Source organism: Rhinoderma darwinii, chromosome 12 (genome assembly GCF_050947455.1).
Source record: "Rhinoderma darwinii isolate aRhiDar2 chromosome 12, aRhiDar2.hap1, whole genome shotgun sequence".
In the NCBI taxonomy this organism is placed as follows: Eukaryota; Metazoa; Chordata; class Amphibia; order Anura; family Rhinodermatidae; genus Rhinoderma; species Rhinoderma darwinii.
This window is the reverse complement of record NC_134698.1, coordinates 50,890,070-50,906,297: the sequence shown is the minus strand read 5'-3', so window position 1 is coordinate 50,906,297 and position 16,228 is coordinate 50,890,070. Positions and strand designations below refer to the sequence as shown.

The window sequence follows — 16,228 nt, the reverse complement described above, 5'->3', positions numbered from 1 at the left end:
AGTGAATGTTCACCATGTATTATCATGTAATTTTTAGGTCCAACATACTGTGCTGATTTATTTCTTAATATATCTATAGCGGTCAGAATTCAGTTTTTCTGATATAGAGCTCCAAATCCCCTGCATAGACAAAGTTAAAGAGGCTCTGTCACCACATTATATATTGTACATGATGTGATCGGTGCTATAATGTAGATTACAGCAGTGTTTTTTATTTAGAAAAACGAACATTTTTGATTGAGTTATGACCTATTTTAGCTTTATGCTAATGAGTTTCTTAATGACCAACTGGGCGTGTTTTACTTTTTGACCAAGTGGGCGTTGCACAGAGGAGTGTATGACGCTGACCAATCAGTGACCAATCAGCGTCATACACTTCTCCCCATTCATTTACACAGCACATAGCGATATAGCTATATCACTATGTGCAGCCACATACACACACTATAACGTTACTCAAGTGTCCTGACAGTGAATATACATTACCTCCAGCCAGGACGGGATGTGTATTCAGAATCCTGACCACTTCTCTGCACTTCTCTGTGATTTACAGCATAGCAGGCGTAGTCTCGCGAGATTACGCTGTAAGCTGTCATTTACAGCGGGATCTCGCTATGCTGTGCTGTAAATCTCACACAGACGCTACAGAAGTGGTCAGGATTCTGAATAGAAATCACGTCCTGGCTGTAGGTAATGTCTATTCATTGTCAGGACACTTGATTAACGTTAATGTGTATGTATGTGGCTGCACATAGCGATATAGCTATATCGCTATGTGCTGTGTAAATGAATGAGGAGAAGTGTATGACGCTGATTGGTCACTGATTGGTCAGCGTTATACACTTCTCTCCACAACGCCCACTTGGCCAAAAAGTAAAACACGCCGAGTTGTTCATTAAGAAACTCATTAGCATAAAGCTAATATAGGTCATAACTCCGTCAAAAATTATCGTTTTTCTAAATAAAAAACACTGCTGTAATCTACATTACAGCGCCGATCACATCATGTACAAGATAGGGCACTTATAATGCGGTGACAGAGCCTCTTTAAATTATAGAATTATGGCTGCCTTCAGCCACCACTAGAGGGAGCTTAGGCGCAAATGTTAATATTTTTGAGTTCAATGTACAAACAGTATGCAGTAAGCACCCTCTAGTGGTTGTTGCAGGCAGCCAGAATTTTATAATTTAACTCTTTTCAGGGTATTTGGAGCTCAGTATCAGAAAAGCAGAGCTTTATTTGATATAAAAATATGTTAAGAAATTAACCAGCATAGAATTTGGCATCTATTTACATAAAAAAAAATGTTGTTCAAGGCTGGAAATTTACTTTAAGGCCAAGTCCACTCCCTGGCCATAGCCTCATGGTGCGCTTGCCTCTAAATTTGTATGATTTTTTCTTTAAGATCTGATTCTTTCCTGTTGAATCCTGGCTGCAACCTAATCAACTTCAAAGAGAACTATAAAAATGCCCCTTTTGCATGTTTTCCTAATGTGTCGCAAAAAAAAACACACTTATTAATGTGACTATGTTTCCAGTCCACAGCCTGTCAGGATTTGAACCAAGAGACTTCTGCGTCCTGGGCACTAGCTCTTCTCATTGAGTCACTTGTGCTGTGGACAGCTCCAGTGCTGGATTTCCTATGTAGCTTATCTTCATTCCTGTCTCGCTGGATTCCTTGCCTTGATTGGTCAGACTACTGTGGCCTGAACCTTTCAGTATCTCCTTGGCAGACTATTGAGCTTCCTGCTTGTAGTCTAGTTCCTCTCTGCCGCACATTACTATCAATTGCTGTTTATCCGTGTACCAAAATGTGACTTTTTCCAGACTACATCTCTGCCTCACGTATTACAGTTGATCTGTGTACTGAACATGGACTCTTTCTTGACTACATCTCTGCCTCACGTAACTACCTGGACTGTTATATAAGTATTCTTGCTGTTTGAGTGGCCTCATCGTCTCAGCCACTGGACTCTGAATCTGCCACAGTCCTTGACACGGTCTTTACTAACATTGCTCCGGGAGATGTTGTGCGGATCAGCTGCTTTAACTCATTTGGTATATGGATATTGGTGTGGATCATTCTACAAGGCACCCTACAACTTTAAGGATCACTGCTTAAAATTTTGTCTCTGTGCAGCTGCAGGGGGCAGTACTTTTTGGATGTGATATGTGCAAAAGGGGGAAAAATAATTTATCAGTTGCATTGTCACTGTGTTTTGTGTTGCTTTTTTCGGCATGTTGTTCCCCTTGTCCTTTTCTGGAAATTACTCCTACACTGTACATTTTTCATACTTACCACATCAAACACATGCATTATTATAAGAATTAACTGAAAACAATATCACATTTCTCATGCTAAACAGTAGCAGATGTAAAATATAAAATGCATTATACAGGGAATCAAATTCCCATTGTATGAGCTGAGGCCAAACCACAATAAACCTGTTGATTAAACATACTGGAGCAGAGCAGCTTTGGCAGAGATTTCTCTACTCGCTCCACTTGTTCTGTTTGCCGATTGCGTTTTATTTTTACCCTTTTTCCTCAGCCTGTAATATATTGTGCATTTAATCTAATGTTATGGAGAATATTACCATGGTATTGGCCCATGGATGACACGTGCTCTTATCAGCTGCAGGTTAAGATTGTACACATCAGTACGTGACTGTACAAAAGGAGCCAAATATGGAAGATATTTCATGGTCGGCTGTACATCAGACCAACACAGGACTCGCAATGCATTATTAGGTCACTGCAGGGAAGCTTTACAAAATTGTAAAATATTGAACTCTTCTGGGAAAAAACAACAATTTCTGGTTACCTGCAGGCGTAGAAGGTAATCCACTGTGCTAATAATAATATTCACCGTTGTCGTATTACCCATTTGGGTTCTGAGGAAGTTCTGAAAGTCTAAAGGAAGAAAAAAAACACCAAAAAAAAATCAGCAGTGAGATATTGCACAGGAAAACATTACAAATGAATGTATATTACAAGTGTATTTATTGATAACATTTCAAAGAAATTCTGCTTGCATTCCATATAGGAAGAAAATAAATGATTTACTAATCTGCAATGGATTGTATAGTTACACAAATACTGAATATTTATTATATAATACTATGTCTGAATGTGTCTAAGAGGCCTGGAAATAGGGAGAAGCAAAGGTAGCATTCACACAGGGGCCCTGGTGCTCTGGGTGCTCAATGACCCCACTGCAGTATTATAAATGCCACATGGTACTGTAGGTTGGGGACCCTGTCACAGATTTTGCATTGGTGCCCAGCAGCTTCAGGTCACATCTCTGGTCTGTTATTAAGCTCAATGACCAGGGTTGAAGTTGTTGTAGATCCCACAACTACACTCTATGTATAACTGTATTCCGAAAATATGTCTGAAATTTGCTTTTTATCTTACCGTTGTTGTGTCCTTCACAAAGAAGTTGCAGGAACCTGAAGAGGTCTCTTGTAAATTCATCATTCTGTAAAACCTTCTCACCTTAGAAGGACAAACAGTGTCAAAACAGTTGTGATAGCTGATCATGGGGGGTTTCTACAGATGGACCCCCACAATCACATTACCTTCAAGCAGGTTGTCCAATTATAAAAAGGGACCTTCCCACTAAAGTAAATAATGGCATAATCGTCTTCATAATAATATGTAATACATAAGCACATAGATGCTCCCGCCTACATATACAGTATATATCTATTTATCTATCTATCTCATACTTGCCAACTGTCCCGAATTTGCTGGGACTGTCCCGATTTACAGAGACAGTCCCGGCAAATTACTGTCCCGGGACTTGTCCCGGCAACTGCTACATTCAATTGTATCTGCGTCCTCAGGACACAGATACACTTGAATACTATGGCAGAGCAGGAAACTATGCGCTTCCTGCTCTGTCATTCACTCCTCCTGGAGCGCCGGAATTCTCGGCCAAAGCATTGCCGATGCCCTGGCCGGGGATTCCACTCATAGACGGAGCCCTTGACTTTACTGTCCATATAAGGGGGGTGACGTCAGGGAAGGGCACCTCCTGCAGCGGAATCCCCGGCCAGAGCATTGCTGATGCTCTGACTAGGATTCCGCTCATAGACAGAGCCCTTGACTTCACTGTCCATATATGGACATTGATGTCAGGGGCTTCCCCAGAGGAGGAGTCCCAGAGCAGAGACTATTCTAGCGCTCTGCTCTGAGACTCCTGCTCTGGGGAAGCCACTGACATCACTGTCCATATATGGACAGTATGTCAGGAACAGAGCAGGAATCCCAGGCAGAGTGCTAGAAGTGGATCTGCTCTGGGACTCTGGCTGGGGAAGCCCCTGACATAACTGTCCATATATCTACAAGGGGGCTGTGTGGCATTATCTACAAGGGGGCTGTGTGGCATTATCTACAAGGGGGCTGTGTGCCACTATCTACAGGGGGGCTGTGTGCCACTATCTACAGGGGGGCTGTGTGCCACTATCTACAGGGGGGCAGTGTGGCAATATCTACAGGGGGGCAGTGTGGCAACATCTACAGGGGGGCTGTGTGCCACTATCTACAGGGGGGCTGTGTGCCACTATCTACAGGGGGGCTGTGTGCCACTATCTACAGAGGGTACGGTGCTATTATCTACAGAGGGCTAAAATCTAAAAAACAGATGTGAGCCACTATCTACAGAGGGCACTGTGGCACTATCTACAGGAGGGCCATGTGGCACTATCTACAGGGGGCACTGTGGAATTATCTACAGGAAGCAGTTTGTGGCAATAACTACAAGGAGCAGTGTGTGGCAATAACTACAAGGAGCAGTGTGTGGCAATATCTACAAGGAGCAGTGTGTGGCAATATCTACAGAGGGGCCATGTGGTATTATCTACAGGGAGCAGTGTGTGGCACTATCTACTGGGGGCAGTGTGGAGCACCATCTATAATAGGCACTGCATGTGGCACGATCTACGCTCGTTTTTACACTACCAGTACTGGTCAGCACATATCGCCTAGCCACAGTAATAAAGTGAGACATCACCTTACTGTATACAATAGTAAAACCAGAGAGAGATACTGACTGCCAAAATAGTTATCAGCCAAACTAATGAAGACATTTTTGTTCGTTTATTTTAATGCGGAAATTCTGGAAAGCCACGCCCCCATAAGACACACCCACCAAAGACACCAGACCCTAAGTCTCTCCTGAAACTTTTTTCCAAATGTTGGCAACTATTCTCTCTCTCTCTCTCTCTGTCTCTCTCAATATATATATATATATATATATATATATATATATATATATATATATATACATATACAAAAATAGTGGTTTATTCAGCCAGCAAACAGCGACGTTTCTGTCCAACAATAGGACCTTTATCAAGCATACTGCTTTGTCCTCGGACCGGGACGACTTGCTTGACAACTATACATTTATTTCCAGTGAGTGCTGCTGCTTTCTGCTGTTATATATATATATATATATATATATATATATATATATATATATATATATATATATATATATATATAAAACTTGCTTATGCACTTGAATAGAGCTGTGTTGCAATAACCTGCACAGTGGATTGCCGAGAGAGCTGCTATGCAGTGATAAGCTAGAGGCACTTTGAACATAATGTTATGGCATATGATAGTTATCCTAGTGATATGCCATAACATTATAAGATGGGAAATAAGGAGAAAAGCTCTATGTTATATATTCTTATTAAATAACCTATTTACAAAAACTGCTGTTACATTTTGCTTTATATTATAGAACCTTTCAATCCAGCTGCAACCTCCTCAGTACCCTATAAAGACCTTGGGTACCTGCACAAAACTTTTGCCCCTTCAGTTGGGTAATAAATGGGGCAGAATATTGGATGGGGGATTGATAAATATGCCGTTATTGGACTAATGTTCACTACAGATCAAAAGCTAAAACAGTATTTTTTCAAACAGAACAGATGGCGGTAGGAGATATTATGAGGAGATAAATATTCTAAAAAAAAAAAAAATTTCAATCCAGCGCTAAGTTTAAAAGGAAAAAGCTTCCACTTTATTGAAAAGACGTTTAAAACTTTCACGAGCACAGAGGGGTGGATGCACAGAGCCTACGCGTTTCAACGGATGCAAAGGATTAAGACCGAGTGAATCGGTTGAAACGCGTAGGCTCTGTGCATCCACCCCTCGGTTCTCGTGTAAGTTTTAAACGTCTTTTCAATAAAGTGGAAGCTTTTTCCTTTTAAACTTAGCACTGGATCTAAATTTATTTTTTCTTCAATATGATTTAACCGAGTTCCACCTCGAGGATCTGTGCGCATCATAAACGCCAAGACTGGTGAGCTGAAGAAAATTTCTCTTTTTCTAGATAAATATTGCTAAAAAGAGTATCCTTTCGTCTTTAAGACACAGAACAGTAAATTGTAGAATTAGTTGTCTACTATATAAGCTGATGAAAGGTTGTCACCCACTAGAGCTCCCTCATTGCATTTTGTCCTGCAATGCATCATTTTCCCTGTAGAGGCACTTCAGTGAAGACATGCACTTATTTTGCAATTGCAGGGACTGAGATTGCAGGGACTCCATCAGCAGGAGCCCCTGACATCCGCTTATCTACATGGGACCAGCGATCTAAAAAGTAACAACCTGTTTCAGGAAAATAATTATATACAATGCATATCTACTTTGTATAATGCAACATATGTCTACATCCACAACATGAGGAGAATATCTTATACAATTATATTTTCCAAGAGAGATGAAATAATAAATGTACTTGAAGACATTAATACAGCAAAGATCTGGCAAAGGGTAAGAAGTGAATAATTAGAGATGAGCGGATAACTAATTAATGTCTGCAGGCGACTACGGATAAGATGAACATTGGTCTGCTACTTTATCTAGTGTGAGACTGGATCCCGCAGCATGCTATGCAGATTGTAACAGATTCTGGAGATGAAATGTAATTAAGAATACATTTATCTGAAGTTGAAGCATCGCTTACCTCGTTCCCGGACAATGACTGCATAGACAAGGAATAAGAGAAGAGCGAGAAATAGATGGTTACTGTTTCATAATATGTCAGCTATACAGTTCAGTGACAAGCAGCAAAATGAACCATAATGTATTCTTTACCAGACCTTTGATGTGAGCGCAAAATCAGGTTCAATCCCGAAACAGAATGACAGATCACACATGAAATAGATGTGTGAACTGTTTCTGGTTCACTGTTTTCAGTGATGTATTGGAAGGCTTTTGACCTGAGGTCTTTAATAGACTATGTTGGGCATTCAACTCTTTCTGACTTAAATATTTGAATTTAGAATTTAACCCTTATGGACTTGATGCCGATGATGTGCTATATGATACCATGTACTGAATATAGTTGGGGGTCCCCCACTCTTGACCCCTCTTTTTTTTTTTACCCAGAGCAGAGAGCTACTGCATGCAACAGTTCTTACTCTGGCAGACCAGGCCTGTCAATGTATTGCTTGGACATCCATTCATCTGAATAGCCATCATGTAATAATACATTAGCTGTTGCAGGGAAAATGCATGGCCATCTGAAGCTTCCCATGGCAACAACATGTGTTTGCTGGGGGTTTCTAAAGCCAGAACGATCAGCTGATCTATAGTCCGGCCTCAGTATATAAAGGGGTTGTCATGATGAGACTAGGCATTTAAATTATTTCAAAGGTTATGTCATAATACATAGTTACATAGTTAGTACGGTTGAAAAAACACATGTCTGTCAAGTTCAACCAAGGGATGGGAAAAGGGAAAGTAAAAATTTCTACACATAGGAGCTAATAGATGTTATACATTTTTTCAATGTTACTTCATTTTCTTTTGCAGGCCCCGTCTTCTTAAGTTTTGACAATTAAATGCCACAGAAATCCGCCATTGAACTTACGTGTCCCTTCTTCTGTGACCATTCCAAGACCTTCTGCTTTGTTCTGTCTTTCAAATGCATTCAAGTCAAGAACACTGAGCCAAAAACAAATAAAATGAGAATCATCCTCATATTAACTCACTGCAGGTCTCTGAAGGAGCTTTGTAGTATTAGTGAAGACTATAGAGTTGACCTTGCCCTTGGTGAGCCATGTAGTGTAAGAGCGTGGGCTCAAGAATGTTGTAATATGAATCACAGAAACTTGGTTAGTGTATCTTATGAGCAGAAGAGTTTGACGATTTTTTATTTATTTTTTCTCGGCAATTGACAATAACGACATTGCATTTCTCAAGGACAAAGCAAAGTGTAATCTATGGAGAAATTATAGAAATGTACTTACCTGCATGACATCATTAAGCCGGACAAGCTCTGGAAAAATCCAGCATCCTTTTTCTCTTTTAGGTAATCTAACATTTTCTGTGAAAAGCGCGACATTAGTGGCGTTTATCACAAAATGATCATATAAGCACTTTATACTTCTCACCATACACACTTCAACAAGATTTTTTATAAGAGACTTTTCACAGAATAATAATAGTAGATGTAGTTAATACTCACAAGGTTAGAATATTATAAAAATGAAAATTTTCGGACCACCGATACTGTGCATGTGAATAACACTCACATATAATTTCACTTAACAAATAAATAAGGTAACACATTCGTATTACCTGTTGCACAACAGTATTTCCACCATTCAAAATTGCAATTCCAAGTTTTAGCGTCTCTACAACCATGGAGCTCATTTCACCTGGGTAAAGAATAAAGCACATGTCAAAGAAGATATTCAACACATGTATAATGGAGTTTTCATGTCCGTGAAATAAGACGGCTTTCATAAAGGGGTTCTATAGCATTATATAAATAATGCTGCAAACAAATGTGTTGTGATTGCCACAGGGACTGCAGCTGCAGGGGTGACACTATTTGTTGACCTCTATATGTCCATTTTGAGTGCTAAATACAGTACTGTGCAAACTTTTTAGTCAGTTGTGGAAAAATGCTGCTAAGTAAGAATGCTTTAAATAAAATAAAAAAGTTATAATAGTTTTTTTTAATCAATTAACAAAATGTAAAGTGAATGAATAGAAGAGAAATCTAAATTAAATCAATATTGGTGTGACCACCCTTTGCCTTCAAAGCATTAATTCTTCTAGGTACACTTGCACACCGTTTTTGAAGGAACTCAGCAGGGAGGTTGTTACAAACATCTTGGGAGAGCTAACCACAGATCTTCTGTGGATGTCGGCTTCCTTACATTTTTTTTTCTCTTCATGTAACAACATCCCAGACAGATTCGATGTTGTTGAGATCAGGGCTCTGTGGGGGCCATATCATTACTTCCAGGGCTCCTTGTTCTTCTTTACGCTGAAGATAGTCCTTAATGACATTGGCTGTATGTTTGGGGTCGTTGTCATGCTGCCGAATAAATTTGGAGCCAATCAGATGCCTCCCTGATGGTACTGCATGATAGATAATTATCTGCCTGTATTTTTCATCAATGCGAACACCATTAATCCTGACCAAATCCCAAACTCCATTTGCTGAAATGCAGCCCCAAACTTGCAAGGAATCTCCACCATGCTTCATTGTTGCCTGCAGACACTCATTATTGTGCCGCTCTCCAGCCCTTCATTGAACAAACTGCCTTCTATTACAGCAAAATATTTCAAATGCTGACTCATCAGTCCAGAGCACCTGCTGCCATTTTCTGCACCCCAGTTCCTATGTTTTGGTGCATAATTGAGTCGCTTGGCCTTGTTCCAATGTTGAAGGTGTGGCTTTTTGTCCCCCAATTCTACCATGAAGACAACTTCTGGCCAGACTTCTCTGAACAGCAGATGGCGTACCTGGGTCCCACTGGTTTCTGCCAGTTCTGAGCTAATGCCACTGCTAGATATCTTCCGATTTCAAAGTGAAGTAAGCATGATTTGTCTTTGATCTGCTGTACTTGTTTCCTTGGCCGACCACTATGTCTACATTCCTCAACGTTGCCCGTTTCTTTGTTCTTCTTCAAAAGAGCTTGAACAGAACATTTTGAAACCCCAGTCTGCTCTGAAATATTTGCCTGGGGGAGACCTTGCTGATGCAGTATAACTTCCTTGTGTCTTGTTTGTGTGCTCTGTCTTACCATGGTGGACCTATGACATGAAATTGTCTTCCACAACCTCAACTTTGTAGCAGAGTTTGACTGTTCCTCACAGAGTTTTAAGCCTCATACACATCTGTTTCTGTTACAGTTTATGACTGTGTTTCAACCTACATATGAAAATGATGATGATTATCACCTGTTTGGTATAATTGGTTAATCATACACCTGACTATAATCCTACAAAATTGATGACTCTGTGCAAGTGTACCTAGAAGAATTGATGCTGTTTTGAGGGCAAAGGGTGGTCACACCAAATATTGATTTGATTTAGATTTCTGTTCACTCACTATATATTTTGTTAATTGATAAAAAAAAAACTATGGCACTTTTATTTTTTAAAGCATTCTTACTTTGAAGCATTTTTCTACAACTGCTTAAAACTTTTGCACAGTACTGTAGATACAATAGACACATGTATTACATTATTGTAAGTATCATATGCATATATTAGACTGTCCCAAAACTACAACAAATACTTCTGGCCTAACAAAAATATTTATGCTGCTGAATGAGAACACCTGACCCAACCCTAGTCAACTACCAGAAGGATAGGCCATTGTTAAACAGGCCCCTGCAGTCATATAGCATCACGCTTATGTAGTGCAGTGCCAACAAGGTTGTTAGGTGCCTCCCTTTTACTACATTATAACTAATCTGTTGAAAACACAAATAGATTAAATATTTCCAGATTTAATCTATAGTTTTTTATTCCTCTAACATTATTAGAAAAATATAATATATGAAAAATATTAAATACAATGCATGTTCCCTTGGATGTTATTTTAATTTAGCAGACATACCATTGTAAATGTCACTATTTAGATAAAAGGAAAATGGGCTTCGTTCACATATTCGTCAGGGCTCTATTCTGACGTTCCGTCTGAGCTTTCCGTCAAGCTATGGTTTCCGTTTGTGTCAGTCAGGGCTCCATTCTGATGGAAAGATCCAACGGAACATCAGAATAGAGCACTGACTGATATGTGAACAAAGCCTAAATGATTTCCACAGCTAACAATTAGTGGAAGGGAGGGGTGAGGGGTTGCAATCCATCAAAGATTGTAGCACATTGTTCTAGAAAGCCATTAAAGGAACAGTGTCATGGCAAATAATTTTTTTTATATGTTAAAGATGTTAGTGCTTTAATAAAAACGTTTTTATTCATTTGTGTGTTTGTGTTTTACTTTTTCTTATTTTTACACTTTTTCTTCCCTATGGGGGCTGCCATTTTTTGTTCCATTTCTGTGTGTGTCGATTAACGACACACACAGACATGGAGTACGGCAGCCACAGTCCCATAGGGACTGTGAACGGCTCCCGTCCCATTCACGTCCGTGTACGGCGTCTGTGTGGGAACTGCGCATGCGCCGCTCCCACACAGTCCTATTCGAAATTGGCGCCGTCCGGCGCCATTTTCCTGTGGACCGGAAGTTGCGGCCGGACTGTAATATTACTACTTCCGGTCGCGGCTTCCGGACTTGTGCACATGGAACAGCGACAGCAAAGGGAGCGGACGGGCCGGAGGGAGCCGCGGCGGCAGGAGCAGGTAAGCGATTTCAATGTATGTTAGTGTTTGTGTGTGTTTACTACTGTATGTAAACCTACTACACTGTGGGTTACCTCAAAAAATGGCGACACACAGTGTAGGAGGTTAAACCTTTCAAACCCCTCGTTTATCCCGGCACTAGCTAGGATAAAGGAGGGGGGATGCAGAGAGCTCACTAGAGCGAGAGCTTTTAACCCAATGTTGCAATGCTGCAATTTTGGGAACTAGCTCCAACTAGCTCCATCTAGTGACCAAAAATGGGTAGTATTATAAATTTTGAAAAATGTGAAAAAATTTATAATATTTCCTGACTCGCGAAAAAAATAAAAAAAATTTGAACAATGTTTAATCACCCACACACTAAATGTTTAAATTTTAAAAAAAAAACATGTTTTTGGGGCGACACCATGCCTTTAGGAAGCTACTCTATGATGAGCTCCCCACTCTCAGCAATTTTTCTGCTAAGCAGGGGTTCGACTGCTGTCTATCTGTATACTGCAAATCCTGTACCAAAATCTGTGACAGGGAGCATCGGTTACAATGACAGCTTCCTATCACTGGATAAAATTTCAGCTGGTACCTGTGGGAGATGTAGGCAGCCTCACGCTCTCCTTAGATCTGCCATACCCTGAATCCCAGGTTAATAAGCCATAGGACATGGTATTTCAGATATTTCAGTTCTGGTTTAGTTTGCCTTTTAAATGATGTTTAAAGTTAGGTACACCTTTTATTATCATGTCTGATTACTTTCTTTATATATCTTCATAGTGGTCAGAGCTCCAAATCTCCTGCATGGTAATATATTTCAAAGACGGTATACTACCTGTAGCCATCACTAGAGGGAGCCGAGGAGCAAACTGTATACAGTGTTATTATTGAGTTCAGTGTATAAACCATGTGCACAATTTTTTTTATCATTTAACTATACGTCTATGCAGTTAATATGTGTGTGTGTTTTTTTTTGCGTGTGTGTACTCATATATATGTGTGTGTGTGTGTGTGTGTATTACATTACAGTACTTGGGTATGAATCCTCACAGAATTTTTAAGCTATTTAGATGAAGATCAAAACAGTTTTCATTTCCACAGTTAAGTAAGTAAAGAGAAAACACATAACATCGTCTTTGGCTGTTTGGAACAGAGGACTAAGGCCACTTTCACAAGGCAGTATTTTGGGCAGTATTTGGAAGTCAAAACCAAGAGTGAAACAGAGAAAAAGTGTAATAATAGGAAAAAATTTACCTCTGTTCGTATTTTGATTTCGCTCCTGGTTTTGGCGCTCAAATACTCATGCAAAATACTGACGTTTGAAAGAGGCCTAAAGGAGAAAGTATCATTACCTTTACTTGCACTGATCATCTGCAAAACCATCTCAGCAGCCCCTCTTTCATGTAGACGGGCCTGCTGATACAAGGTCTTTTGTTTTTCCATTTCTTTCTCCTGTAAACAGACAGAAATGTGAAATGTATTTGTTCTCTATGACATATCTAAACAGACATGGAGACCTATGGATAATTTAGCATACTATATAACTGATTGTATCTGCTGGGGATTGTATCGCAACACGATAAAACATTACTGTAATTATCCTATAAAATAAATCACATTATTTACATACATTATTTTAAAACATTACAGAACATTTAGAATTGGACATCAAGCGGGCAGAAAGGAAAAAGTAGCAAATATCTTACTTCAAACGTTTTGTCTTTTTCCTCATCTTCCTCTTCATTTTGGCAGCTCTGCAATTGTAAAGAGTAGAATGTGAACATAGCTTTACGGCATAGGATGATGCCGTGTAGTTTGACTGGTCCTCACTAACATATAGGAAGAAACATAACCACATTTATAAACCAGGGGACATGGTTTACATTATAATATTTTATACTGCAGTATATAGATTATATATTCAGCTATACTTTATTTAAGGTCTAAAATATTAAGATGGTGCCTACTCATAGCATATCCTGGAAAGGATGGGTGCCAAAGATAGGGAGAAGACGCAAATCGAAAATATAATGCCGGCATATGGCAAATAGACAAATTCTTAGAGATCGAAATATCCATAGATCCAGGAAGAGATCACCCTATTATTTTTATACTGTGTTTATCTGGAGGAAGGCAAAAATAAAAGCTAATGCATGCAAGGTACAGAACTGGTGTGGCTTAGTTTGTCAGACGTAGCAGAGTTTGCCACGCGTACACTTATTTTGCTGTCATGATTAATTATTAGTGGTTATACATAGGACTTCAGGTAAACATACAGGGGCAGATTTACTAATCAAATTGAATTCTGGTGAACACCCTGTGTGACACATTTATAAAGGTTTTTTTTGATGCTTTTTGCGAATCACCCGACAAGGGGAAGTGGCTTAAAATGCACCAAATTGTGCTAAAATTTTGGTGAAAAAAAAGGTATAAAGTAAGCCAACCAAGAAATGGTATAAGGTTAGACAGAAGTGTCTAAAGGTGCACCAAATGTATCCTCCAGCATGAGCCACTGTGATAAATTTGACGCATCTACTCTAATTCTCATCTGTCTACATTTAAGACGGTATTCGTCAATCTGCTCCACTGTATTATCCCCACTTATTGAACTATCATCATACTCTAGACAGACAAATCCAGGTCTGCTACATTGGTATTTGCCCATTTACCCTACTACTGTGGGAAAATATTACCACACAAAAGCAATAAGCTAGCTTTTCACATTGATGAAACTACTCTAGGTCTGCCACTTATTTATACAATTGCTACAAGTACATTAAAGTAGTCTATTACATGAGTAAAGCAACTTATATGGCTCAAGCTGGGGTGTATCTTGATTTGGTGCCATTTGTACCAGATGCAGTAGGTATACCCAGAAAACCGCAGGGAGAGCACAGTAGGTTGTGCCAGATAAAGTTGACTTTCTGCACAATCACATGGTACTTTACCAAAATTATGAGCATATCCCATTAGTGAAAGAATGAAAGATACGGCCATCTAAATATGCCTGAGGGCCTATTCAGACGAGTGATGTTCACGTCCCTATGCTGTCCAGTACAGAACTAACAGACTGAACACTGACCCATTAAAGTTAATGGGCTAATTCACATGTCCGATATTCTGCACGAACCGTCGGTCCATGCAGAGAAACTGGCAACATGCACTGTGGTCCGATTCTCACATTAGACAAGCCCATTCAATTTAATGGGTCCGTGAAAAAATGGGAGGCCACACTAATGCTATCCGAGTGCTGTCCATTTCTCACTGATGGGTTGCGAGGAGATGCTGAAAAAAAGGAAGCATGAAAAACTGATCACTGATGCTACATGGGACGTTAAAAACGGACACGCGGATAACACTCTGACACAATAATGATTCAACTCTGATGTAAAATCGTCAGTTTTTCCCAGATGAAACTGAAAAGTTTCTACAAAGCTCATCTGAATATGTAGCCGAAGAAATCTATTTTGAATCCAAAATCCCATCCGATTCCAAATGACCAAAAGTTTTTCTGTCAATCATCCACAGGTCAGGTTCTTTGGGGAACCAAGTCATGTATGAGCATACGTAGATTTCCTTTGTAGGTTAATTTGCTCAGTACGTTTTCTGTTAATTCAGACACATGAACTTTTTTCTATATATAAATCTTCTACTGGGAATATGCTTCCATCAATTTATTTCTATTCATGTCTTTATAGTGACTTAACTTGCCACCCACTGCAGCTTCTACATTTGTCATGTAGGTTTGAAACGTCTATCTCAGAATTTCAGTATTTCTCAAAAATATGTGTTTCCCACCTGTGCTAAAGAAACCCTTGTCATATTTAAGTTTCTATCTCTGAAATACCAAACTGCTTGCTTGAAAGCTGCATAAAAACACTGACATCTTTCAATCTAAACAACCGCAGTGTTCTTTATCAGCAAATTACCAGTGAAGAAAAGCATTGTTTCTGTAATACACTTTATTTTTCTACGGACAAAATGGTAGACTGTCTGTTAGGAAAAGATAAAAAAAATACCTAAAGAGACAAAGACATTTTTCCTTTTTCAATCACAGTAATCATGAAAACAGCAATCAATGTAGTAAATAAATGCTGACCACAAAACATTACAAACTCATATAAGCCAAGCTTAAAGCGGCTTATCTGTTGTGCGGGTGTTCAAATGTAATCCAATCAGATGTAGACAAACACCAAGACAAGCGGCCTAAAATGCCAGTCTTTTTTATTGTGGTCACAAAATGACACCGCCAGACTGTGTGACCACATGCTTATCAAATTACACAGGGCTCAGCTTATCCTACCCTAAACTCACAAATACCACTTCTGTGCTTGTGATTTTGGATGGTTTCATTGGCAGGCAGCAAGTGTTTCTTGTGGTGCCATGGTTACCAGTTTTATCTAAATAACGTATGACCTCAATGTAAGTGGATAGTTCAAGGATGTTAGTACTTCTGAAATCCAGTTCTCAACGGGAATAGTTTCTTGGCTCTATTCATGCGACAGGGTCCGAATGTCAGCCAACTAAAACGTCAGTTTTTGTATGTTTTTTCTCAGCCATTTTGCATCCGTTCGTCTTTGTTCCGGGCTGCGCTTCCATTTTTAATGGACG

General features: G+C 39.5%; 1 protein-coding gene across 4 annotated transcripts in view; it reads right to left on the bottom strand.

The window, feature by feature from the left end:
- Positions 1 to 16,228, bottom strand: part of RYR3 (ryanodine receptor 3) — a 658,838-nt gene that overhangs the window by 82,304 nt on the left and 560,306 nt on the right. For all 4 annotated transcript variants that reach the window (XM_075844915.1, XM_075844916.1, XM_075844917.1 and 1 more), the window contains 8 exons: positions 13,324 to 13,371; positions 12,970 to 13,069; positions 8,606 to 8,685; positions 8,275 to 8,351; positions 7,896 to 7,969; positions 6,987 to 7,004; positions 3,419 to 3,499; positions 2,826 to 2,914 (listed from right to left, as the gene is read on the bottom strand). In XM_075844915.1, coding sequence (XP_075701030.1) covers positions 2,826 to 2,914; positions 3,419 to 3,499; positions 6,987 to 7,004; positions 7,896 to 7,969; positions 8,275 to 8,351; positions 8,606 to 8,685; positions 12,970 to 13,069; positions 13,324 to 13,371 — 567 coding nt within the window. The remainder of the gene's footprint in view (positions 1 to 2,825; positions 2,915 to 3,418; positions 3,500 to 6,986; positions 7,005 to 7,895; positions 7,970 to 8,274; positions 8,352 to 8,605; positions 8,686 to 12,969; positions 13,070 to 13,323; positions 13,372 to 16,228) is intronic.